Source organism: Nerophis ophidion, linkage group LG18 (genome assembly GCF_033978795.1).
Source record: "Nerophis ophidion isolate RoL-2023_Sa linkage group LG18, RoL_Noph_v1.0, whole genome shotgun sequence".
Classification (NCBI taxonomy): Eukaryota; Metazoa; Chordata; class Actinopteri; order Syngnathiformes; family Syngnathidae; genus Nerophis; species Nerophis ophidion.
Genome location: NC_084628.1, coordinates 38,461,888 through 38,476,454, shown reverse-complemented (window position 1 = coordinate 38,476,454; position 14,567 = coordinate 38,461,888). Strand labels below are relative to the sequence as shown.

The 14,567-nt window shown below is 42.2% G+C and overlaps 2 protein-coding genes and 1 non-coding gene across 3 annotated transcripts in view; 2 read left to right on the top strand and 1 right to left on the bottom strand.

Moving 5' to 3' along the window:
* thyn1 (thymocyte nuclear protein 1) overlaps positions 1-14,567 on the top strand; it is a 157,237-nt gene that overhangs the window by 66,825 nt on the left and 75,845 nt on the right. The gene's annotated exons all lie outside the window — the stretch shown is intronic.
* The window catches only part of jam3a (junctional adhesion molecule 3a), a 69,497-nt gene that overhangs the window by 16,912 nt on the left and 38,018 nt on the right, over positions 1-14,567 (bottom strand). Inside the window, exon 5 of the mRNA XM_061878081.1 lies at positions 6,761-6,963. Coding sequence (XP_061734065.1) covers positions 6,761-6,963 — 203 coding nt within the window. The remainder of the gene's footprint in view (positions 1-6,760; positions 6,964-14,567) is intronic.
* trnac-gca (transfer RNA cysteine (anticodon GCA)) lies at positions 14,349-14,420 on the top strand. The gene has a single exon. It is a non-coding gene; the product is annotated as a tRNA-Cys (tRNA).

Genomic DNA, 14,567 nt, shown 5'->3' with positions numbered 1-14,567 from the left:
TGTAATACATCTACAAAGGAACCCACTATTATAGCACGCTGAAGGTGTGCTGGTGGGGAAATGCCGGCACAAAGTGCGAGTGTGTGCTCAAGACACAACAGAATGCATATTACGATTATGATTTTATATTTATGAAAAAACAAATGCCCCAAAACAATGAAAAAAACAACATTTACAGACACCAGAGTGCTTCAATTTAATTTGTTTCTTTCAGCTCCTTTAATCATTCAGCGGCTATAAAATTTGAAAATATTGCTACGTTTTTATTTTCGACAGTTATTATATGTTGACAAGCATACGTAGGACTGAACTGCCTCCTTTCTCACAGCTGTCCTTTCTGGACATGCTAAATAAAGATGCAAAACAGCTCTCGCAGTAGAGTTTCAGTCTTGATAGATCACACAGCTTGTGCTAAATAACTGGATTTGAATTAGCATATATTCTGTATATTCATGACGACAGCCACGCTAAATCAGGCCTGGGCAATTATTTTGACTCGGGGGGGGGGGCAAATTTAGAGAAAAATAATGTGTCCGGGCGCCGGTATGTCTATTTTTAGGAACATTAATGCAAAACCTCACAATAATGAATGCTGAAAAAACTAGAGATTTTTCCGATATTGGCTTTTTTGCCGATATTCCGATATTGTCCAACTCTTAATTACCGGTTTCGATATCAACCGATACCGATATAACACATTATTATGCCTAATTTTGTTGTGATGACCCGCTGGATGCATTAATAATAATAATGAATGATTGATTTTATTTGTAAAAAGCAGTAAAGCAGTAAAGTAAAGGCTTCACGGTGGCAGAGGGGTTAGTGCGTCTGCCTCACAATACGAAGGTCCTGCAGTCCTGGGTTCAAATCCAGGCTCGGGATCTTTCTGTGTGGAGTTTGCATGTTCTCCCCGTGAATGCGTGGGTTCCCTCCGGGTACTCCGGCTTCCTCCCACCCCCAAAGACATTCAACTGGGGATAGGTTGATTGGCAACACTAAATTGGCCCTAGTGTGTGAATGTGAGTGTGAATGTTGTCTGTCTGTATGTGTTGGCCCTGCGATGAGGTGGCGACTTGTCCAGGGTGTACCCCGCCTTCCGCCCGATTGTAGCTGAGATAGGCGCCAGCGCCCCCCCGCGACCCCGAAAGGGAATAAGCGGTAGAAAATGGATGGATGGATGGAAAAAGCACTTTACATTGAGTAAACTACCTTCAAGTACTACAGTCTATTAAAAAAAAAATTAAAAGATAATATAAATAAATAAAAATCGCCTAATAGCCAGAACTAGTATGCATATATTAAAAAAAAAAAAAGGCTTTTTAAAAAAAGAAGGGTTTTTAAGCCTTTTTTTAAAGCATCCACAGTCTGAGGTACCCTCAGGTGGTCAGGGAGAGCGTTCCACAGACTGGGAGCAACAAAGCAGAAAGCCCGGTCTCCCATTGTTCGTAGCTTTGTCCTCGGAGGTTAGCCTGTCCAGAGCAGAGGTGTGGAGGATTTGGGGGTGAGTAAATTTGAGGTAGAGGATGGCATTTCCATGGAGGCACTGGTGGGTTAATAGGGAGACTTTGTATTCAATCCTGAGTGGAACAGGAAGCCAGTGAAGGGATTCCAGAATTGGTGTGAGTGATATGGTCGTATTTCCGCACTCTCATCATCATTAAAAGTCCAGTTTAGAAAACTGTTTTATTTTAGATATGGATTCATCCATGTTAAAATAGGACAAATAAACGATCGCTGCTGCGACACTTGACTTGCTAACTGTAGTTTGTTGTCACTTCTTCTGCAGCCGAGTAGTCGCAAGAATGATCCCTGGGATCACTAGCGCCCTCTACCACCAGGAGGCGGGATTACTGCGAGCCTCAACCGGTGCGTCTTCGCAGCTGTTTTATAATTGCTCAGCACAAAAAATACATTACACACATACAGTTGTTGACAAAATAGACTATACATTATATACCTCAGCTGACTAAACTATGGAAATGTATAATATCATTCATATAGCAATACGGTCTCACCGCACAGCAGCCAGCAGTTAGCCGAGTCGTTGCCATGGTGACGGTGAAGCTCAACTGGCTGCTGACCCACGTAAGTCTCTTCTCAGTATTTGAACGGCAAATGTGAAAATTCAGCGATTTTGAATAAAAATAATCGAAAGCTATCTCCAGCCACTTCGTCTAGCTCTTCCCGGGGGATCCCGAGGCGTTCCCAGGCCAGCCGGGAGACATAGTCTTCCCAATGTGTCCTGGGTCTTCCCCGTGGCCTCCTACCAGCTGGACGTGCCCTAAACACCTCCCTAGGGAGGCGTTCGGGTGGCATCCTGACCAGATGCCCGAACCACCTCATCTGGCTCCTCTCGATGTGGAGGAGCAGCGGCTTTACTTTGAGTTCCTCCCGGATGGCAGAGCTTCTCACCCTATCTCTAAGGGAGAGACCCACCACACGGCGGAGGAAACTCATTTCGGCCGCTTGTACCCGTGATCTTATCCTTTCGGTCATGACCCAAAGCTCATGACCATAGGTGAGGATGGGAACGTAGATCGACCGGTAAATTGAGAGCTTTGCCTTCCGGCTCAGCTCCTTCTTCACCACAACAGATCGATACAACGTCCGCATTACTGAAGACGCCACACCGATCCGCCTGTCGATCTCACGATCCACTCTTCCCCCACTCGTGAACAAGACTCCTAGGTACTTGAACTCCTCCACTTGGGGCAGGGTCTCCTCCCCAACCCGGAGATGGCACTCCACCCTTTTCCGGGCGAGAACCATGGACTCGGACTTGGAGGTGCTGATTCTCATTCCGGTCGCTTCACACTCGGCTGCGAACCGATCCAGTGAAAGCTGAAGATCCCGGTCAGATGAAGCCATCAGGACTACATCATCTGCAAAAAGCAGAGACCTAATCCCGTGGCCACCAAACCGGATCCCCTCAACGCCTTGGCTGCGCCTAGAAATTCTGTCCATAAAAGTTATGAACAGGATCGGTGACAAAGGACAGCCTTGGCGGAGTCCAACCCGGCTGGCCTGGGAACCCCTCGGGATCCCCCGGGAAGAGCTAGACGAAGTGGCTGGAGATAGGGAAGTCTGGGCTTCCCTGCTTAGGCTGCTGCCCCCGCGACCCGACCTCGGATAAGCGGAAGATGATGGATGGATGGATGGATAATCTAAAACTGGTGAATGCACTTCTGCCATGACCCTCCTTCGCCGAATTCTTATTGGTTGACGTGTGTGTGACGATTGCTTGACATTTTCTTTGTCTCTTCCGCGAATGAGATGAATAATATTATTTGATATTTTATGGTAATGTGTTAATAATTTCACACATAAGTCTCTCCGGAGTATATGTCGCATGAAACTATGGAAAAAAAAACTGCGACTTATAGTCCGAAAAATACGGTAATTAGATGACCATTGTAACTAACTAGTACAGGGGTCGGCAACCCGCGGCTCTTTGATCACTCTGTTGTGGCTCAGCTGTATACTTGCCGAAGTTACCTGGGGTATGCATACTTCGATTTTCACTCGGACAGCAACATTGAGGGCGTGCCGTGATGGCAATACTCATGACATCTTCTAATACATGCAGTCGTGCCCGCTGTTACACAACGCGATTTGCGTGCCGGCCGGTCACGTATTGCAGTTCTCAAGCGATTGCAAGGCCTACTTGATCAACAGCCACACCAAACAAGAATGACAAACAGATTTTGGGAAAACATCAGCACTGTAACGCAACATAACAAATACCCAGAATCCAATGCAACCCTAACTCTTCCAGGCTACATTATTCACCCCTGCTAGCACCAAACCCCGGGGGGTAAAGTTAAAGTTAAAGTACCAATGATTGTCACACACACACTATGTGTGGTGAAATTTGTCCTCTGCATTTGACCCATCCCCTTGATCACCCCCTGGGAAGTGAGGGGGAGCAGTGGGCAGCAGCGGTGCCGCGCCCAGGAATCATTTATAGTGATTTAACCCCCAATTGATGCTGAGTGCCAAGCAGGGAGGCATTTGGTCCTATTTTTTTTTATAGCCTTTGGTATGACTCGGCCGGGGCTTGAACTCTTAACCTACCGATCTCAGGGCGGACACTCTAACCACTAGGCCACTGAGTAGGTTGGGAGTAGCGGGGTGTATAATGTGGCCTGCAAGAGTTAGGGTTGCTTGGGATTCTGGGTATGTGTTATGTCGTGTTACGGTGCAGATGTTTTCCCGAAATGTGTTTGTCATCTTTGTTTGGTGTGGGTTCACAGTGTGGCGCATATTTGTAACAGTGTTTAAGTTGTTTAAACTGGCACTCTCAGTGTGACCTGTATGGCTGTTGAACAAGAACGCCTTGCAGTCACATACGTGCGCCTGCTGAAGTCACATACAAGACGTGACTTGACTGGTAAGCTGTTTGTACAAGTTGTGGAGGGCATTAAAGACAGTGCCATCGTAGCCTGTCCTTATTTTTATTGGTGGAGTATCACTCAGCAGACGTCCGAGGGAATAGTCACTCGGTAACCCGCAAGTCTCCCGGACAAATCGGGAGGATTTGTATGCGTGATGCTAATAGCGGCCCGCTATTATCTGAGACCCCTGGTTTAAACATGAGTGCACATCATGGCAGCTACACTTTCCATCTTAAAGATCTAAAAAACTATATTTGGGAATGTCTGGCGGGGCCAGATTGAAAAGCTTTACGGGCCGCATGTGGCCCTCGGGCATTAATTTGATCTTAATGGATTGCGCTCATTATTTTACTCACTGGAGAGACAATCCTTTGCATGCAAATTTAGTAAATCAGCTTTGTGTGTGCTATCAAGCTTGCATGTTTTTATTACACCCTAACCTTTACCTTCAGGCCCTAAATATGTTGGAACTAAAATATGATCAGATGTTTTAGAGGGGCACCATATGTTTTAGAATGTTACTTAGGATTCAAGGAACTTTATTGTCATAACAGCACATGAGGTGGAACAAAATGGAGTAGGCAAGGTCCCTGATTCTGCCCAATAAGTGCCACACTGTCATATCTGTTTGATCACGTCTTGTTTGGCTATGTTCTGTTGACCTTTGGACTCTTTAAGATCCTGTTTTTTTTCACTCCCTTGTTTTGTTAATCATTGTGTTCACCTGTCTCTGATTAGTGCTCGCCCGCTCACCTGCTTCCCAAGGCAGTATTTAAGCTCGTCTTTGCCAGTCAGTGGATCTGGCGTCATTGTGTTCTTTTCATGCTCTGTCCATGCTAGTTTTTCATGCCGAAGTCCATGCTGCTATTGTCAAGCCACAGTAAGTGTTTTTTGTTTCATGTCCAAAGTTTAGTCTTAGTGTTAGTTTTGTTTCCTTCGACAGGTTGTGCTTTTGCTCCTTGTGCGCCTTTTAGTATTCACCTTTTCTGAGTTAAAGGGGAACATTATCACAATTTCAAAAGGGTTAAAAACAATAAAAATCAGTTCCCAGTGGCTTGTTTTATTTTTCAAAGTTTTTTTCAAAATTTTACACCTCCCGGAATATCCCTAAAAAAACCTTTAAAGTTCTTGATTTTCGCTATTTGCGATGCGACTGTCCATTTCCCTGTGACGTCATACAGTGCTGCCAATACAAACAACACGGCGGTTACCACAGCAAGATATAGCGACATTATCTCGGATTCGGACTCGGATTTCAGCGGCTTAAGCGATTCAACAGATTACGCATGTATTGAAACAGATGGTCGGAGTATGGAGGCAGATAGCGAAAACGAAATTGAAGAAGAAATTGAAGCTATTGAGCGAATAGCTATTGACGCCATTCGGCCATAGCGTGGGTGTACCTAACGAAGTGGCCCATAGCATGGCTGCCCTATTAGCATCGCCGGTAAAATGTGCGAACCAAACGATCAGGACTTTCGCATCTTGTGACACAGGAGCAACTTAAATCCGTTGATTGGTAAGTGTTTGTTTCGCATTAAATTTGGGTATCTAGTTTCAAACGTACATACAGCTAGCGTAAATAGCATGTGAGCATCGATTAGCGTAGCATGTTAGCATCGATTAGCTGGCAGTCATGCCGCGACCATATATGTCTGATTAGCACATAAGTCAACAACATCAACAAAACTCACCTTTGTGATTTCGTTGACTTAATCGTTGCAAATGCATCTGCAGGTTATCCATACATCTCTGTGCCATGTCTGTCTTAGCATCGCCGGTAAAATGTGCAGACACTCTGGCACATTCAATGGGGGTCTGGCGGCAGATTTCTTGCCAGTGGTGCAACTTGAATCCCTCCCTGTTAGTGTTGTCACACCCTCCGACAACACACCGTCGAGGCATGATGTCTCCAAGGTTCCAAAAAATAGTCGCTAAAAGACTGATAAACAAAAAGGCGTTTAATTTGCCAAAATTCACCCATTTAGAGTTCGGAAATAGGTTAAAAAAATACATGGTCTTTTTTCTGCAACATCAAGGTATATATTGACGCTTACATAGGTTTGGTGATAATGTTCCCCTTTAAAGATTAAATCATGTTTATACCCGCACGCCATGTCCCAAGTAGTCTGTCTGCTTTCCTGGGAGAACGATGACACACACAAACTATTGAAAGTAAACAATAATGTAGAATTAGTGTTCCGATAATAAGTGTTTGGTGGTACCATTAAGAAAAAATATATTTTGGTCATAGAAATTCAGTTAACGTTTTTTGGGAGTATTGGACTATTATTGATTTAAAAAAAAGGGTACAAAAACCGTGGGTGAGCCACATATGGACACAAGTATGGCGTGTGAAGTCCTACCAGGCTTCCAGTGTCGGTGTTGATGGCGTACGTGGCGTTGGTGAACTTGGGCGTGTTCTTGGGGTCCTGCGGCAACTCCTCGTTGTTGTGGAACCAGCGATAGATGGGTGCCGGGAAACCCTCGTTCTCCAGACATCGCAGCTCTGTTGACGTTCCAACTGTCACGGCCTCGGGAACGCTGCATCGCGGCACCACGGGTTTCACTGCGCACGCACACACACACACACACACACACACACACACACATTCTGATACTCTTCAACCTGCAATTAAATGTATCGTGTTTGCTAAGCCTACCAACTGTTTATTTTAAAGCAGAGGTGCCCATTACGTCGATCGCGAGCTACCAGTCGACCGCGGGGGGTGTGTCAGTCGATCTCCAGCCAGGCTTTTTAAAAAAATAGACCTAAAAATAAGTGATCATCAATCTTCACCAAGACATCACTTAAATGACATTCACGGTACCGGAGGGTCTTGTGAGATGACGCTGGCTGCTGCAAGATCATTATTGTGAAAATATGACCGAGAGGAAGGGGAGAAACACTTTTTATTTCAACAGACTCTCGCGCCGTACCTTCCGTCAAAACTCTAAAGGCCGACTGCACATTTCCTATTTTCACAATAAAAGCCCTGCTTCATGCTGCCTGCGCTAACTAAATACAGAGTCTCGGAAAACTGAGGTACACAAGCGATCCCTCAGAAAGCTGGCGTGCACATCACTTGTGCACGCCTGCTTTCCGAGACTCTTATTTTGTTAGCCCAGGCAGCATGAAGCAGGGCTTTTATTGTGAAGATAGGAAATGTGCAGTCGGCCTTTAGAGTTTTGACGGAAGGGACGGCGCGAAAGTCTGTTGAAATAAAAAGTGTTTCTCGCCTTCCTCTCTGTCATTTTTTCATAATAATGAACTGGCAGCAGCCAGCGTCATCTCACAAGACCCTCGGGTGCCGTGAATGTCAATCAAGCAAGCTACGGAATTTGCCGCCAATGTTTTTCTTGTAAAGTGTATGGAAGCTGGATGAATTAGATGCCAAAAACCAACCACTTTCATGTGGTATTGTACAGAAAGGACAACTTTTTTTTCTCCTCCATTTGAAAATGTGGGCGTTATCATCATTACTGTCTGATTCCAATCAATGCAAGTCATCAGAATCAGGTAATACACCAACTTATATTATTGTCTTTGTGAAAGAAAGACATCTATATGTGTTACACATGCTTGTATTATCATTAAACACATTTAACTTGTTTACAAAAATGTCTCTTTCATAAATAAATAAATATAAATGATATATATAAATGAGGTAGATCCCCTCGAGTTGGTCAATTGAAAAGTAGCTCGCCTGCAGAAAAAGTGTGGGCACCCCTGTTTTAAAGTGATTTAATGAATATTTATCACATCTGTAGGCCTTTGAACGTAAAAAGTTATTTTGAATTTCGGAGAAAATGTTACCATATTCCAAACCCACCAATTCAGCTCATTCAGGACGTTCATGCTCCTATTCGGGTTTTTTTAATCCCACTTTTCCCAATATTCCCAAATTTCCAGGAATGGGACATTTTTCAAACTTCGACTATTTCCACATTTTTCAACCGATTCAAACCATTCCACCTTCAACACATTCCACCATCCTGGAAATTCAAACTATCATTTTGCCAAGTTAAAAAAATTCCAGGATTTTACAGATTTTCCAAAGCCCCTAATTGCACTCTTTTTTTCTGGCGACTACTCCTCCCACATTTTTCAACGCATTTCAACCGTCTCACCATCAAAACATTCCTCTTAACAAACAAAGAGTTTTTTTAACTGGAAAAATTCCCGGTTTTCCCAAAATTCCAGGAATTCTGTGCTACCATTTCTCAATTCAACATGTTACTACTTCAACATTTCTCAACCGATTTGAAAAATTTCAACACCAACCATTTCAACTCATTCAGACCATTCAATTTTTTTTAACCATTTTCAAAAAAAATCCAGATTTTCCGGAAATTCCCTAATATCATTTACGACTTCAATATTTATTGACCGATTTAAAAATTCCAACACCAACCAATTCAGCTCATTCAGGTCCTGTTCATGCTCCTATTAATTTTTTTTTAATCCCACTTTTCCCAAATTTTCAGGAAGGTGGCATTTTTCAAACTTCGACTATCTCCACATTTTTCAACCGATTCAAACCATTCCACCTTCAACACATTCCACCATCCTGGAAATTCAAACTATCATTTTTTCAAGTTCAAAACAATTTCAAGATTTTACAGAATTCCCGATTTTCCAAAGCCCCTAATTGCACCCTTTTTTTCTGACGACTACTCCTCCCACATTTTTCAACCCACTTCAACTGTTCCACCATCAAAACATTCCTCTTAATCAGGACAAAAAACAAGGTTGAGTTTTGAACTGGAAAAATTCCCGTTTTTTCCGAAATTCCGTACTAATATTTCTCAATTCAACATGTTACTACTTCAACATTTCTTGACCGATTTGAAAAGTTTCAACACCAACCATTTCAAATCATTCCGACCATTCATTTTTTTAACCATTTTCCAAAAAAATCCAGATTTTCCCAAAATTCCCTAATACCATTTACGACTTCAATATTTATTGACCGATTTAAAAATTCCAACACCAACTAATTCAGGACATTCATGCTCCTATTCTTTTTTTATTAAACCCACTTTTCCCAAAATTTTCAGGGATGGGCCATTTTTCACAGTTGCACAATTCCCACATGTGTTAACCTTTTCAAACCATTCCACCTTCAACACATTCCACCTTTCTGGAAATTCAAACTACCCTTTTTCCAAGTTGAAAAAAATTCTATAATTTTACAGAATTCCCGGTGTTCCAAAGCCCCCTTTTCCACCCTTTTTTCTGGCGACCACTCCTTCCACATTTTTCAACGTATTTCAACCGTTCCACCATCAAAACATTCCTCTTAATCATGACAAAAAACAAAGTTGTTTTTTTGAACTGGAAAAATTCCCTGTTTTCCCGAAATTCCAGCAATTCCGTAGTACAATTTCTCAATTCAACATGTTACTACTTCACCATTTCTCGACCGTCTTTAAAAAAATTCAACACCAACCATTTAAGCTCATTCAAACCATTCTCAAGTTTTTTTTACCATTTACAAAAAAAATCCCGAAATTCCCTAATACCATTCACTACTTCAATAGTTCTTGACCGATTTAAACAATTCCAACATTAACCAATTCAGCTCATTCAGGACATTCATGCTCCCAATATTTTTTTTGAATCCCACTTTTCCCCAAATTCCCAGATTTCCAGGAATGGGACATTTTTCAACCGATTCAAACCATTCCACCTTCAACACATTCCACCATCCTGGAAATTTAAACTATCATTTTGCCTAGTTCAAAAAAATTCCAGGATTTTACAGATTTTCCAAAGCCCCTAATTGCACCCTTTTTTTCTGGCGACTACTCCTCCCACATTTTTCAACCCACTACAACCGTCTCACCATCAAAACATTCCTCTTAATCAGGACAAAAAAGTGTTTTTTTTTAAACTGGAAAAATTCCCGGTTCTCCCAAAATTTCAGGAATTCTGTACTACCATTTCTCAATTCAACATGTTACTACTTCAACATTTCTCGACCAAATTGAAACATTTCAACACCAACCATTTCAACTCATTCAGACCATTCAATTTTAACCATTTTCAAAAAAAATCCAGATTTTCCCGAAATTCCCTAATACCATTTACGACTTCAATATTTATTGACCGATTTAAAAATCCCAACAGCAACCAATTCAGCTCATTCAGGTCCTGTTCATGCTCCTATTAATTTTTTTTTAATCCCACTTTTCCCAAAATTCCCAAATTTTCAGGAAGGTGGCATTTTTCAAACTTCGACTATTTCCACATTTTTCAACCGATTCAAACCATTCCACCTTCAACACATGTCACCATCCTTAAAATTTTAACTATCATTTTTCCAAGTTCAAAAAATTCCAGGATTTTACAGATTTTCCAAAGCCCCTAATTCCACTCTTTTTTTCTGGCGACTACTACTCCCACATTTTTCAACGCATTTCAAGCGTCTCGCCATCAAAACATTCCTCTTAATCAGGAAAAAAAAACAAAGTTGTTTTTTGAACTGGAAAAATTCCTGGTTTTCCCGAAATTCCAGGAATTCCGTACTACCATTTCTTAATTCGACATGTTACGACTTCAACATTTCTCGACCAATTTGAAAAATTTCAACTCATTCAGACCATTCAATTTTTAATCATTTTTTTAAAAAATCCAGATTTTCCCGAAATTCCCTAACACCATTTACTACTTCGGTATTTATTGACGGATTTAAAAATTCCAACACCAACTAATTCAGCTCATTCAGGACGTTCATGCTCGTATTAATTTTTTTTAATCCCACTTTTCCCAAAATTCCCAAATTTTCAAGAAGGGGCCATTTTTCAAACTTCGACTATTTCCACGTTTTTCAACCGATTCAAACCATTCCACCTTCAACACATTCCACCATCCTGGAAATTCAAACTGTTATTTTTCCAAGTTCAAAACAATTCCAAGATTTTACAGAATTCCCGATTTTCCAAAGCCCCTAATTGCACCTTTTTTTTTCTGATGACTACTCCTCCCAAATTTTTCAACCCACTTCAACCGTTCCACCATCAAAACATTCCTCTTAATCAGGACAAAAAACTAAGTTGTCTTTATAACTGGAAAAATTCCCGGTTTTCCCGAAATTCCAGCAATTCCGTAATACTATTTCTCAATTCAACATGTTACTACTTCACCATTTCTCGACCGACTTTAAAAAAATTTAACACCAACCATTTCAGCTCATTCAAACCATTCTCAAGTTTTTTTTACCATTTACAAAAAAAAATCCTGAAATTCCCTAATACCATTCACTACTTCAATAGTTCTTGACCGATTTAAACAATTCCAACATTGACCAATTCAGGACATTCATGCTGCCAATATTTTTTTTTTAAATCCCACTTTTCCCCAAATTCCCAGATTTCCAGGAATGGGACATTTTTCAACCGATTCAAACCATTCCACCTTCAACACATTCCACCATCCTGGAAATTCAAACTATCATTTTTCCAAGTTCAAAAAATTACAGGATTTTACAGATTTTCCAAAGCCCCTAATTGCACTCTTTTTTTCTGGCGACTACTCCTCCCACATTTTTCAACCCACTACAACCGTCTCACCATCAAAACATTCCTCTTAATCAGGACAAAAAAGTTTTTTTTTCAACATGAAAAATTCCGTTCTCCCAAAATTCCAGGAATTCCGTGCTAACATTTCTCAATTCAACATTGTACTACTTCAACATTTCTCGACCAAATTGAAAAATTTCAACACCAACCATTTCAACTCATTCAGACCATTCAATTTTTAACAATTTTTTAAAAAAAATCCCAATTTTCCCCAAATTCCCTAATACCATTTACGACTTCAAATATTTATTGACCGATTTAAAAATCCCAACACCAACCAATTCAGCTCATTCAGGACTTCATGCTCCCTATTCATTTTTTTTTTTTAATCCCACTTTTCCCAAAATTCCCAAATTTTCAGGAAGGTGACATTTTTCAAACTTCGACCATTTCCACATTTTTCAACCGATTCAAACCATTCCACCTTCAACACATGCCACTCATCCTGGACATTCAAACTAACACTTCCCCAAGTGTCAAACCAAATTCCAACTCTTCATTTTAACCAGTGGTGTCAAACTCAAATACAGAGTGGGTCAAAATTTAAAACGGAACAAAGCCGCGGGCCGAGGGTTGAACAAATTAACCTTTTAATAGGGACCCAAACAAGTTTTGCATTGAATATTGAACAAGCAAGGCTTATATAACTTTATAGTGACCTGCAAACTCCAGTTTCAAATAATAATAATAATTTAAAAATATCAATGGCAAATCAAATAAAATTTAAATAAAAATTGAATGCCTCTTTTCTGCAGTTAAGTTGATGCGGACGGGGTTTGGTGATAGCCGGGGGTGTATATTATAGCATCCGGGAAGGAGTTAGTGCTGCAAGGCGTTCTGGGTATTTGTTCTGTTGTGTTTATGTTGTGTTACGGTGCGGATGTTCTCCCGAATTGTATCTGGCTTCAAAAGACGCAGCAAGCGACTGCAAGACATAGTTGATCAACAGCCACACAGGTCACACTGAGGGTGGCCGTATGAACAACTTCATCACTGTAACAAATATGCGCCACACTGTGGAACCCACACCAAACAAAAATGACAAACATTTTGGGAGAACATCCGCACCGTAACACAACATAAACACAACAGAACAAATAACCAGAATCCCATGCAGCCCAAACTCTTCCGGGCTACAATATCCACCCCGCCCCCTATTGTAGCCCGGAAGAGTTTGGGCTGCATGGGATTCTGGGTATTTGTCATGTTGTGTTACGGTGCGGATGTTCTCCCAAAATGTATTTGTCAATCTTGTTTGGTCTGGGTTCACAGTGTGGCGCATATTTGTAACAGTGTTAAAGTTGTTTATACGGCCACCCTCAGCGTGACCTGTATGGCCGTTGACCAAGTATGGCTTGCATTCACTTGTGTGTGTGTATAAGCCGCATATATTATGTGACTGGGCCGGCACGTTGTTTGTATGGAGGAAAAGCGGACGTGGAGACAGGTTGTAGAGAACGCCAAAGGAAGTGCCTTTAAAGCCCACCCCAAATATTGTTGTCCCGGATGAAATTCGGGAGGGGCACTGAACTTCGGGAGTCTCCCTGGAAAATCGGGAGGGTTGGCAAGTTTTTTTGTTTTTTTTTTTTCCCCAAGATGGCGCTGCTGTAGTGGCTGTTGTTGGCAGGAGCTCTGTGCTCTTGTGTCATCCTTTTGTGTTTCCCTCTTGTTTTCATCTGTTATTATATATATATATATATATATTTTGTTGCCTTTTTGTCCGGGACCCTTTGGGACTGTGCGACAAGGGGTGGCACTTTCGTGACCTCTGTGGTGCTTTTTTTGTGGACTTCTGGATCTGCCTCCCGGGAGCCTTTTGGCCATGGAGACCAGCTGCTGGGTGTCTGCCACACCGGAGTCGGTTTGGAGGGACTGGAGGAGATGCGGATGAGGGGACAGGGCTGCGGAGCTAGCCCTGACCGCTGGGACGGAGAGGCTTCGCGGTGTCTTGGCTGGGTGAGCAGGTGTCGGACACCTCAGTCACCTTGGACGTATCCTCGCTCATCCATGCGGACTGGACACTGGCCGAGAGTGGAGTCGGCTGTCTTGGTTGCTTTGTTGGGTCTGCTCCTGTGGCCATGCTCCCTCCACCCCAGCGGACGATGGCGTGGAACACCGCAGAGGCCACCACAGTGGATATGTTTCTTTTACTTTTTATTCATAGTTGTATGTAGAAGTGTCTGGTTGTATCTGCTGCTTTAATGTCTTTAATGTCCTCTGTGTTCTTTGATGTTTGATGTTTCCCTCTTACACACATGGAAGAGGATGTGTACTATGGCTATGAGTTGTTTGTTTCCCTTGGCCTCAGTCTGCATCCCCTCTCCAGGGCCCAGGCTAAGACCGATTTTTTTTATTTTATTTTAATCTTAAGGGGGTATAGCTCAGTGGTAGAGCATTTGACTGCAGATCAAGAGGTCTCCGGTTCAACTCCAGACGCCTCCTAAATGTATTAAAGCTTCAGGGTGGCAGAGGGGTTAGTGCGTCTGCCTCACAATACGAAGGTCCTGCAGTCCTGGGTTCAAATCCAGGCTCGGGATCTTTCTGTGTGGAGTTTGCATGTCCTCCCCGTGAATGCGTGGGTTCCCTCCG